Raw genomic sequence first — 13300 nt, forward strand, 5'->3', positions numbered from 1 at the left:
TCCTTAAATTTCATTTTCTTACTTTATTGTTGTAGCTATATTTCTAATACTGAATAGTTGTAATAATGGACAGTCATGCTTCACCCATGATCATATTAAAGAGGCTTATTTTTACATCCTCATTACAGATAATATTTGCTTTTGATTCTAGATAGATAACACTTACCACTTTGATAAAGGCTCCATTTATTACTATTCTTTCTAGCATTTCTAATAGGTATGGATGTTATATTTTGCCTTTCTCAAGCTATCTAATAGAAATTAATTGATCAATGTCAACTGGGAGGGAGTAATCAGATGGAATTCCCCAGGGATCTGTCCTTGGTCCTGAGTTGCTTAACAGTTTGTTTAATGACATATGAAAGCAGAGCTGGATTGCCTGTCAAATTTTCAGATGATATGACTCTGGTAAGGATATGTTGGATGAAATGAAAATTTTAAATTATCTCAATAATTTAGACTAGTCAGCAGCGGTTCTCAACCTCTCAATTTGTAGCAATGAGAATACATAATGCATATCAGGTATTTACATTCCAAATCATAACTGTAGCAAAATTACAGTTTTAAAGTAGCCACCAAAATAATTTTTTGGTTTGGGGGTCACTGCAACATGAGGAACTGTATTGCGGGGTCACAGCATTAGAAAGGTTGAGAACCACTGAATAGTGGGTCAAGTCCAGTGAAATTAAATGTATGTGAAAATCATAATGTTCTACATTTAGATTTTTTAAAAATCAACTGTATACATACAGAATGAGGAAATGTGGCTGAACAAACAGTACATGCTCAATAACAAAATGTGGAAATGTCAGTGGAATGCAAACTCTGATGGAACAACAACAAAAAGTGGCTAGGCTTATGAAAGGTTATGCTATTGAATTGTAAGCACTAGCAAATTTCAATAAACAAGAAAGATTTCTCCATGTGGCATCCATGTTTGTCATCCAAGAACTAATCTAATTATAAAGAAGCTTTCCAACAAAGGTGGGCCACCTGGTGATGAGCAGTTTAAGAAGACAATTTATTAAAAGTTTGATGGTGTGACCTGTGTCAGTGGAAGAAACACACATATCAATGAATCATGCATTCCTGAAATATCAAAGTAAGCTCTGTTCACCATAATATCTTGGTTCTCAGAATTGTTCAATGGGTCATAATTACCTTCTTTACAGAATTAAAAAAAATTGCTATAACCAAGGTCCCTTGACAAATATGTCATCCCTCAAGGCTGAAGTGAAGGAACTGGGAAAGGGGTAGCCTGAATGGCTACTAGGTAGAAGGGTTTAGATTGGTTCTATCTGGTCCCACATGGGCAGAAATAAGAGCAGTGAGTGGAAGTTACAGAGAGGGACCTCAATGTAAGAAAATATTTGAATGTCTGCCATGTAGCTAGGTTTGGACTTGTTCTACTTGGAGGCAAGATAGGTTATTCTAGTGCTTGTCATCTGTTTTTTAGATGACCTAATGATCATGTTCACCACTCATCTTCTCACCTTCCTATCACTTGTGAATTTGCTAGAAACCAGAGTATCCAAGGTAAGTCAGGAGTCCCTGCTATCTTTCTCTATTCTGCCCAATAAATTTCACACAGAATGGGATTTTGGCAAGGTGCAGAGGGACTCTACATCATACTATAGCTATTTATGTTCTGCATGTATTTCCAAGGACTGTAAACACTTGAATGGCACATATACTAATTTATATTTTTATCCAGCTTGGTGCCAAAATATAGCAATGATGATAATAACTATAAATGAATAAGTAAATCATGGAACTTTAGAGATGGAAGAGACCTTGGAAGTCATCTGGTCCAAGTTTTTGGTTTTACAACGATGGAAACTAAGAGGAGTAAGCTGGGGGCTCAGGGTAGGGAGAGTCAGGCTTGGAGATAGGAGATTGTGGGTGCAACTCTGACCTAAGACACTTCCTACCTTGTGTGACTCTGGAAAAGTCACTTAACCCTGACTGCCTAGCCCTCACTGCTCTTCTGCCTTGGAACCAATATTTTGTATTAATTCTAGGGCAGAAGGTGAGGGCTAAAAAAAGAAAGGAACTAAGACCCGGGGAAGTTATTATTTACCTAGGAACATGGAGCTGCTAGTCAGTGGCAGTCAGGACAAGAAGCTGATAATGAGTCAGCTAATCTTTTTCATTATGCCAAATTTTTAAAAAATTTTTAATAAACTCTTACCTTTTGACTTAGAGTCAATACTGTGTATTGGCTCCAAGGCAGAAGAGTGGTAAGGGCTGGGCAATGGGGGTCAAGTGACTTGCCCAGGGTCACATAGCTGAGAAATGTCTGAGGCCAGTTTTGAACCTAGGACCTCCCATTTCTAGGCCTGGCTCTCAATCCACTGAGCCACCCAGCTTCCCCCCTCATTATGCCAAATTTTTGCTGAATTGAAATACATCACAAACCAAGCTATAGCAATATAATTCATTAGCGATAGTCCAGGTATGTTGTTTCTGAGAGGAAAAAAATGTTTTGTTTAATGTTTTATTTAATCTTTTATAACATAACAACAACAAAAATTCTAAATGAAAGTTACAATTAAGATAAATCAGAAATCATCCAGAATGGCTTAAAAGAGAAGAATATGGATGAGGGAGACTCATATCCCTTTGGGACCCTGAGATCAAAAAGAAGATACTTATAAAAAAATTTTTTGGAAAATGAAACCAGCATGTTCATATGTGGAATCAGTGATTTTCATGAATTCTATCTAAACACCTTCCCTGACCTCAGTGCTAGGTAGACTAGATGGCTTCTTAATCAAATCAACAAGCAAATGCTTTTATAAGTGACATTTTCACATCATGGTGCCAGGAACTGAACAAAAGACTTGAGATCTAATTTGATGGGGGGCTCTGCAGAGTAGGACTATTGCCTCCTTCATTTTGAACAGAATTTCTACCTAAGATTATGTTTCTATAAGATTACATTAGTCTTTGGCACTGCCTTTTCAGCCTATTAATTTACACTAGCTGCTAGTATACTTGAAAATAAAAATAACTGGATGACTTATTACCCAACCATGGCTTTCCTGTCCTCTACTTGTGTAAAGTATCATAGAATTTAATGCTGAAAAGGACCATTCAAGTGATCTAATCTAATCCCCTCACATGAAGAAAACGATTCAGAAAAGCTGTTATTTGCCCAAGCTCTTAAGAGATATTAGTTGGTAAAACTGGAATTTGATCTCAGGTGTTCTGACACTAATATTTTTAGTCTAAACATAGGGTTTTTGTTGATCCCTTTTCAATTTTAATATATCAGATTTTTACTTTTCAATGATACTTTTTTGGATCCTATTTGGATCTAAATAATTCTTTTTTAATTCTATCATTCCAAATATTAGCTAAATCTAATGAGTACATCATATGTGCTTTCATTCCAGTGGTTATTCACACGAGACCAATCATGAAGCCCTGCAGCACTCTACTAGCAGGTAGACATTGACCCATTAATCTCCATTTTTTCAGTCTGATCATTCATCCAGTTCCTAATCTGCCTAAGTAAAAACCCACATCACTATCTATTCCACAAGGATGTCATGAGAAATTATTTCAAATGCCTTAACTCCCAATTTACTATGTCTATGGCATTCTGCTAATCTATCACTATAGTAATCATGACAAAAAAATGGAATATGGTAAATCTAGTATCATGTACTCTTAAAGAACCATTATTGCCTCTCATCAAGTCACTGCTTTCTTTTCTGTTTTCATAAATCATTTTTTTATATGTGCAAAATTTTTCCTAGGAATTAAATCCAAGAATGTCATTATTTTTAAAATATTTTGAAGAATGTCATTATTGAGAGAATTCTCTTGGATAGAATTTTAAGTTATGTACCTCATATATTCTTTTTTACGAACCCTTTGTAATTAGCTCTCATAAAAATAAAGGCGAACTTCTACTGTGCCCGACTTTCCCTTATTTTATCAACCATGAATTCTTAGTTGAGGGATTTTATTTCAGCTGCCTTTCTGCTGGTCAAAACTGAACAGAAGGTCAACCCCCATTATGCAGAAGAGAAATCAAAGAAGTACATACAGAAGTGATGCCATAAGTCCAGCAAATTACTTCCTTCTCTGATATGTTTATTCAAATCATTTTGTAAACTTCTGTGATCTAACCTGAAAGCAAGCTGCACATCTCTTCAGTCATTTGGGCAGGGGAAAACCTTTGTAAGCTTGCCATATTAAGTCAATGAAGAGCAGGATGAAGACTAAGTAAGCCTACCTACCAAGTACACTTTTAAAGAACCTTATAAACATAGTAGTCTCTAGCCCTGCTTATAAAGATAGAACCAAGTAGAAAGCATCAGCTACTCCTCATGAGTAAAATAATATTTATTGGGGTGTAACAATGCCCAAGGGCTTCATGAACTAAACAATTAAAATCAAACTCTGCCTTTTACAATAAGAGTTATCAAACTAGAGCTCCAAATACCATTTAAACTGCAACCAAACTGAATAAATTTTATGGTCTTGCTTTTTATGACTGTAGACATATACACTAGCTATCAAAATCACTTTAATTTTGAAGCTCACTCCAGGCCTGAAACAAAATAACCCAAAAGCTCCCATTACCATAATTTAACAGAAAGAAGAGAAATCTTTTCTTTATCTATGACAACACAATGTCATAAATACAGCTGTTTTTCATCGATGACTACACAAATAATAAACATGCTGCCATTCACTAGGGTTTTAATAGTCAATACACACAAGCAATATTGTGATCTAATGGGCTGCATCTGTTTTCTTCCGTTTTCTTCACTTTATTCTTCATCTTTGTCCTCATCTGAAAAATGAGGCACAGACTTCTTTGCCACAACATTGTCCAGTCTCTGCCCTTGAAGATAGGGGTTCACATTCTGAAAAATACATAGTTTAATGGTATAAATAAGAATTGATTATGCATAGCACAGGAACAAATATAGAAGCAATGGACAATGATATGCCCATTACATGTGTAAATGACTCTATAGATAATAAACTGGATCATTGATTGAATTATTGTTCCAGAGTGCTAGAGTTTACATTTCTAACTTAGACCTGTGGGATAGCTGACAACCATCCTCTCCCCTCTATAATAATCTGATTTGTTTTGTCAGTGCAGCATGAGTACTTGGGTAAAAAAGTTTTCCAGTAGCCTACCTACTGATCCATATATATATACACACATGTATATATGTGTGTGTGTGAAAATTCTCATGCTATGCTCTTGTATATGGTTTCATTTAATTTTTTTTTAATTTACCAAGTACTTTCCTGAGAAAATAGCTCTGAAGAATATTAAGAGCACACCAGAATTGATGTGAAAATTCAAAAACTACTGAAGAGACTTTTTTTCATTGTCATAATCATTTTTTTCCATTCAAGTACTAAATAGTTGTGAAGGGCAGTTGTATAGTGGTTGGTCAAATTGAAAAGCTATACTCTTTGGGAGGAGCCTGTATGTCCAATGCTGGCTTCTATATTCTGTAATGCTTCCATCTGGTGGTATGCTGAATGAGTCAAAGTTTTTTCCATTGCTGCTCCAACTCACATCTATTTTTTGTAGTATTTGGAGTTCCAGCAAGTAACTAAAGCCTTGCATTATAGTCTTTAGCAGGAAGTACAATTTTTGCAAAAGCTTTTGAAGATATTTGTTTATTGAAGAGTCTTTCTAATGCCCCAACAAAAATAAGAAAGGGGCTTTGGGATTTTATGATTCCAGAATCATTAGCAATTCAGTTACACATGAAACTCACATGGACAGACTCACTGAGGCAATCTTTTGCTAGGGCTTTGTGTCCAGATGGGGCTCCATGTCGGTCAAAAAGCCGCATTTCCTTTTTAAAGACTTCATCTGGAGGTGCTATTGCTCACTCAGAGCACTTAACTAAACATGCTCCCCTAATGGTAGATTGGGGGATCATCTGACAGCTAAAATGCCTCAATCATGGGAAGGTTTTCAAGCTCTCCTGTTAACACTGCATCCTTTCTTATTAGGGCTCTACTTCAAAGCAAGTTGAGAATGGGCTCAGAAGTGAAACACCCCAACCTGGTTGAAATTTGTGGAAATTCCTGCATGAAGGGTAATACACAATTTTTTTAGAAGTCACTTTCTGGGAAGCCATCTTCCCTGGTGAATTTAAATACATTTTAGACTAAATAAAGGGGAGCTCTCCAATATTAATTGAATATGTATAAAGACTGAACAGTGAGTAAGATATTTAAAGGTTGATTGAAAAGTGTTTTACTAATGAAAAGTCTGCATGTTTGGTCGGATTTGGACGATCACATAAAGTCTCATCTAAACCATATGCAGCACTTTGGACTAAGATGGAAGTTTAGGGAGATTACTACTGGCAATGGGTTTTTATGTGACATTTTAATGTTTCTCCATCTACCCAGACCCAGGAAGTGTCATATATATTGAGAGGTAAGGGAGGGAAAGATGGAGAAGGCTGGGAACAGGAAAAATAACAGGAAGGGAGAGAAAAAGGAAAGTGGATTTATTTGAATGTTTTTTAAACCACCCAAAATTTCCACTCCAATTCAGTGCCTCTCTTTGTGAGAATAGTTCAGTTCCTGTTAAAACTAGCTTTTATGATCCAGCAAATGGACTAGCAGACATAAGCTGGGAAAGCAGTATCACACTGTAAGAGACAGCAAAGCATAATGGGTTGCAGCACACACTAGATTTGAAATCGGGAAGAGCTGGGTTCAATTCAGATACTTGCCAGCCCTGTAACCATGAGCAAGTTACTTAATCTCTTGCTTTTCTCATCTACATAATGGGGATAAAAAGAAGACCTCCTTTACTGGTCTGCTATGAGGCTCACATAAGATAATGTAGGTAAAGCACTTTGTAAACCCAGAAGTGCTATATAAACATCAACTTTTAATTATTTTTATTATGTGTAAGCACCATCACTCTATGCCTCTGTGCTAATTATTCAATTTCCCTGAGTTTCAAATTCTTCACTTGTAAAATGAGAATAATAACTTATATCCTCTAAGACTCATAGGGTCGGCATAATATGAAAAAAGAGAGGGAAAATTTTTTAAATAACACATCTATATAGCATTGTAGGATTCCAAACTGCTTTATGTGCTATTTCATTTGATTCTCACAAGTGAGGGATGAGTTATTCATTAGTCCCATTTTAAAGATGAGGAAATTGAGGTAAGGCAACAAGCCTTAAAAAGTAAGCATTTTTTTTGTGTGCCAGACACTTCAACTGACACAGATTAAATTATTTTCCCAGGGTCACATAGCTAATAAATGCTGATTCAGAATTTAAGCCTGCCTTACCATTCATTACTCTTTGGAAACCATAATTTGTTGCTATAATTCTTTGGAAACACAGAATCATTAAAATCCAAGACAATTTAAATTTTAGAATAGGCTGCCATTTGGTGGATAACCAAGCCTTAGAGTTCAGTTTTCCTCTTAACAATAACAACAATTAATCAATAGTCCTCTGTTTTTATCTAGCATCTTTCTTCTAAAGAAACAAAGGTACTGTCATGAATTCTCACTGAGGTAAGAGGTAATGGGTAAAAGGAAATATGGAACAGGAATTTCATCCCTATTCATAGCTAGAAGGATTGAGATAGAGAAGTTTGATATGTCTTAGGTCATATAGCAAATAGAGTTAATGAGCCAGAATCAGGACTAGGGTGTTTGCTTTCTTTTCACATTTTCTTTCTTTCCTCTGGAACAAAAATAAGAATTAGATCTTTTCTCTTGATTTTTTTGTCTGGAAACCCAAAGCCGATGCTAAATTTCTTTGGGAGAAGTCTTGCTTTTAAACTAGTCCAGAATTTCTTCTTTCTGAATCACGGACTTAATGAGATGGTTAAAGTCTTCAATCAGATTGTGAAGGCCATTTGAGTACTGATTACAGGGAAGGCAACTTCTGTTACCCAAGAGGACTGAGACCCAATACTTCTGGCGTGAGGGCTTGATCTTTTTATGCTCCAGGAGAACAGACAGTACTTGATACCACTGGGTCAAATTGACCTTCAGTAGCATAAATTCTAGGCCTTTTCCATGTGAAGGAAGCCGAGGCTAAAATATAAACCTAGGCCAAAGTCCTGAAATTTTGATATCCTAAATAGTCGCCCACTGGCATTCCCTGAATCAAGTCGGAGGGGATGGTAGAACAGGGAATGAAGAAAAATTGAGGCCCTTGGCTGAGTTATTTACTGCAGAACAAATACTGGCATTTGCAGATATCCTTTCTGTATCATGGGGAGTAGTGGCAATGGAAATGATGGACACCTCGCTGGTAAATCTCCATTTAATGGCCATTTACGGGCACAATTATAAAAATGAAGGGGCCTCTAACTCTGTGTGTTCCTCTGGGGTCACTAATCCCTGGGCCCTTTTCTACTTCTAACTACAAGACTACAAAAGGCAGCCTTATCTATTCTCAAATTGCAGAGGCTTCTGAATACGACTGTTAACTTTCCCAGACAAGATATTTTTCTGTCTTTTCCATATTTTAGGAGTCCCTCCTAGAAATCCTGCTTTTAGAGTCTCTACACTTCTTCATTCTGAGGCAGAAGGTTAGAGCTTTGTGATGTGGGACTGTGGGGGAAAATGAGGTAGCTGGAAAGGCTGTACAACTTTAAGGCCAGAAGAAGGAAAACTTGTCAGTATTAATGCAATGGATTGGACAATATTATTCAGTACAACTTGCAATTATTATGGTCCAGCTCCCAAACCTATGATAGGGCCCAACTGTTTGGAGTTTTATGAATTAACCGCTTCCATGTGATAAGCTTGGATTTGTTTACTTTTTAAAGATTCAACACAAAATTGGTGTTGACTTAGTTATAGTTGTATCTTCATCCAATTGGAAGGGAGAATGGATAGACTATGAAAATCCTTTATGGGTCAAGTGTTAGTAGGATGGCAAAGCTTTACCAGTTCAGCTTGGGAGCTTCTTAAAGGAAATTTCCTGAAAAGCCCACGTCCAGTCATTTCTCTGCAAGAAAATATCCTAACAGTCAACCAAGAGAATAAAAGGGTTGAGTTGTCGTGTTGGATGGCAAAGGTGGGGAAATGGTGCTGAAATCTTAAAACGGAGATCCATGCGACAGGTGGCAAATGAAAATAGCTCTTACCATAACCTGGTCTGGAAAAGCCAGGAGGATGTCTAAGAAAACGGAATGAGGAATGAGGAAACGGCTGAAATTAGCTTCTTTAACAAAATGCTCACATAAATTCCCGTTTGAACCAGGGAATTTAGCCCGTGATCATTTACTTTACATTCCTATTTTGGGAGTGATTCATACATATACACCATTTCCCCAATGAGACTGCAGGCACTGTTCATATAGAAAAACAAATAGCTGGGTCCTATCAAAGATTTCTGGGAAAAGTCCATTTGGGGGGCTTTCCTGGGATTTCGCACAGTACCTAGCAGCAAAGTTAGAAACAGGTTAAGTGCTTAATGAATTTTCAGTGAATTGAAACTCTAGCAGTTAGGAGGCCTCTGGTTCTTAATACTGTACTTTAAAGTTCTGGCAGTCAATCAGAGACCCTGGAATGTACTTTCAGCAAGGACCATTCTCCTAATTTTTCATCAGTGCATAGGATGAAACTCTCAGGCTGCTTAAGAACAACATAAGAACACTCCACATTTGTCAACAACCCTCTTCAAACAACAGCACGTAGAAAAATGACAATCAAGCAGCTGATTGTAGATTACCCTCCTCCTCCTCCGTCTCTGTCCACCTTTCATCTTTTCATAAAGAAGCTTCTTGTTCTAGAGGAGAGGGGAAGAGAGGAAAAAAACAAATGCAGAAGTATGGATCAAATTTGGTGAATGTCTATTTTAAAAGCAATAAATCCTCTGTGTGTCCCGTGAACATTTGCATACACATATTTTGGAAACAAAACTAGATGAAAAGAATGTCGTGTCAGAAAGATAAACCACAAGAGAAAAGTTAGTGGTTTTGCAGCTTTTAATAAAGTCCTTTGGAGTGCCCAGGGGCCCAGGAGTGTCATCAACAATCATATAAATAGGAAAATACATTTTAAAATATGAGCACTAGAAACTAGTTTAGCACGGATCTAGCGCCTCCCCATGAAATGACTATGGTTGGAATCAGCCATTGGATGTTTGGGGGTTGAGAGGGGGGCCATGTAGAGGAAGAGAGAAGAATGGTTTCTAATTCTCCTTTAACAAATGACATAAGCTAATTGCTCCAGGGGTGTAGTGTTTGATTATTTGTAACCATCCTCCAAGTAAATAAATTCAACATCATGGCTTCTGCAACCAATGCGTCTGTAGTTTTAAGTTAATGCCCCCAGTAAAGACACTAAGAAAACCATTTGGTCCATAACGTTTTTAATAGAGTGAACCTTTTAAAAACTGCCAAAAAAAAAAAACTTCTTGGCAGAAAGGAAAGTTATGTTGAAGAAAAAAAAAACTCTGTTACCACAGTTTGTATAAGTGTTTCCACATATTGCTATATTTCAAACACATAGTGGAGCTGAATAAGCTCGAGAATATAGGACACATGCTCAACAGATTTTTCCTTCGATTATGATTATAAAAGACAGAAAACTTAACCTGTGAGTGGGATGGGAGAAGGAAAATTGGTGGTGTTTGCGTTGGATGTTGTTTGGTTTAGTTTGGTTTTTTAATGAAGGGAAAATAAAGTATAAATGAGGTGATTCATCTTATTCTAAATAAACTTCCTTAACTTTGATAAAGGAAGTGAAGCATAAAGTTTTGGTGACATACAAATTTATCCTGTGCTTGTATCTTTTGAGTTGTTTGAGTACAAAGATTTTTTTAAAAAATAATAGAAGTGGAGACAAAAATGACAAGTGCCAAAAAATGAGCTTTGTACTTTTCATGTTCATTAAAATCTCCCTGATTCACAATACATATCTCTTGCCCAACCTCAACTATGCACAGAGGCTGTTCCAGGGAAGGAAAGGCAAAGAGCCCTTCCATCTGCCAAAAAGGGATGTTCTTGGCTGTGGTCACACTTGTAGGCTTTCTTGGGGAACAGTTCAATTTAATATTTGAAGAGAGAAAAGGCAGGCATGGAGATTGTTCCCTCTAGAAATAAGCCTATCATACTCTGGGGCCCTTTAATTTTGCTGTTTGAAGGTTGCCTTTTCTGTGGATACGATGCTATTCTTAATGCCCAGAATGGGCCTAGTGTTAACACAACGAGGCAGAAAACATCCTTTACATCGGCTGTTTTTGTGCCTCAGGGGAGCATGGGATTTATTTGATCTGTGCCATAGAGCCAAATTCATGGCTCCGGAGTAAGTGGGGAGCCAACATGACAGCTGATCCTACAAAAATGGGGCACCAATGAACCTGCTGAGTAAATAGAATGGGGTGGAAGAGATGGAATGAAATAGAACAGGAAAGGTTGGGATGGGATGGAAGAAGATTAAAATGAATTCTAGTGAATTTTAATTTTCTGGTTTTCTACTTCAGCAGCATTTCTAGAAGCCACCTTGTTGCGTGAGATTGTGATTCCCCCAAACAACAACTTCTTCCCTATTGCGTGTGACTTTGGCTAGTCACTTAACCTCAGTTTCCTTATCTGTAAGGTGAGTGAGTAGGACTAGGTAATCTCTGAGATTGAACCCTTCAAACTCTACCTCTATGATGCTACCATTCTCAGCTTCCAAAAAGCAGTCGGTCTGTTAGTTCTTTTCCCAAGTATCACTCTCATATTCACCCTAGGTCTGTCCAAGAGTCCTCCAACTTTTGTCACTAGGATGTGCTCACACCCTGGGTCCATTCTAAGCTTCAAGGGGTGGACCCAGGTAACCCTTACTGTAACTGTTTTATAGGCAGTGGAATTGTAAGAGAGATAGATTGAGCAGAAAGACAACACCAAATGAAGGCTAAGCAATCCTCCTCTCAGGAGCTAAAGCATCCCAGGTTAAGTCAGGATACTTTTAATGGAAATGGCAGGTGCCAGATTCTTGCAGAGGCTTCTGATCCTTCACTGAAGAACTTAGACATCTGGTTTGCTTCAGCTGAGGTGAATATGCTAGAGAATCTACGTTGGGGAATATTCTCCTTGAGTGAAGTTTTTAACTTGTTTATGTCATGGGACCCCCTGGTCAGTTTGGTAAAACCTTCTTGGAACAAAGTTTTTAATGCATGAGGTACAAAGGATTATAAAAGAAGATGGTTATATTAAAATATAGTTATCCAAAAATGTTTTTTAAAAAACAAATTTGGGGATTCCCAGTTGGTGAACCCCTGTACTAGAGGAAATCTCCATCATGTTCTGAAATTATGGATACTAGAACAAGGAAAGTCATTGGTCAATGAGTTTATTTCCACTGAGAAAGAATGCTACATACAGAGCATTATGGTTTTTTTGGAGTCACTCTCTGAGTTGCTGCCTTATGCATTTTTCAGTAAGTGAGCCTTCCAGCTTTGGAAGCTTTTCCTCAGGGAACCCTCCTCTTCTGACAGTTCAGAGTACTGATGTATAATTACAAAATCTTGGAGTTGGAAGGGACTTCAAAAAGCATTTAGTCCAATTCTAAACTGAACTATTAAACTCACTTCAACACCAGTTTGGGCTTGATGAGTGATTCAACACCAATCTTGGGACAGTCGTGCAGAAAGTCACTTTCCCAGGATTAGTGATCTGCTAGGTTTATCAAATGGAGCTGCAAACAGGGAGGAGGAATCCAGTGTGAGCAGGGTCACGGCAAGGATATGCCCATTACCATGCGTTGGGTGCAATGGTACAGGAGCCCCGGATTGAGAGTAACCAAAAAGTAGCTCATAGACTAAATCAGAGTGTACTAGCTATTTCTGGCAGAGCAATTCTTCCTTCCCCTTTTGTAGGTATGATTGCCTCCCAGAAGACATTAGTGAAATATAAATAATGAAAAGACATATTAGTTTATCCCTTTTTAAAGCTCTCTGGTCAAAATTTACTGGATGCCTACTACGTATTCGACACTGGGGAAAATTACAAAGGAAACTGAATAACCTGTGCCTTTAATTTAATGAAAGGGAAAAATAAACACTGATATTTAGTTTAGAGATGCAGTGGATAGAGGAGTGCACTTAAAAGCCAGGAACCAGGGTTCAAATCCTGACTTTATCACTTATTAATTGGGCATTGATGATTGGAAAATTGCTTAACTTCCTAAGATTGTCTTTCTTCATTTGTCTTAATTACCTGCTGTGCCTACTTTAGAGGATTGTGATGTGGCTCAAATGACACAATATATGCAAAGTGTTTTGTAAACTAAAGAAATATATAAATGCCTCAGACGTTTCCCAAC

General features: G+C 37.4%; 1 protein-coding gene across 6 annotated transcripts in view; it reads right to left on the minus strand.

Moving 5' to 3' along the window:
- Positions 1 to 4338: 4338 nt before the first annotated feature.
- Positions 4339 to 13300, minus strand: part of SCG5 (secretogranin V) — a 72045-nt gene continuing 63083 nt past the window's right edge. For 4 of the 6 annotated variants that reach the window (XM_007479999.3, XM_056810227.1, XM_001380789.5 and 1 more), the window contains exons 5-6: positions 9720 to 9776; positions 4339 to 4883 (exon numbers count right to left, since the gene is read on the minus strand). In XM_007479999.3, coding sequence (XP_007480061.1) covers positions 4788 to 4883; positions 9720 to 9776 — 153 coding nt within the window. In that variant the 3' untranslated portion in view covers positions 4339 to 4787. The remainder of the gene's footprint in view (positions 4884 to 9719; positions 9777 to 13300) is intronic. The other 2 variants (XM_007480001.3, XM_056810228.1) reach the window with 1 other exon arrangement.

This window comes from Monodelphis domestica, chromosome 1 (genome assembly GCF_027887165.1).
Source record: "Monodelphis domestica isolate mMonDom1 chromosome 1, mMonDom1.pri, whole genome shotgun sequence".
Classification (NCBI taxonomy): domain Eukaryota; kingdom Metazoa; phylum Chordata; class Mammalia; order Didelphimorphia; family Didelphidae; genus Monodelphis; species Monodelphis domestica.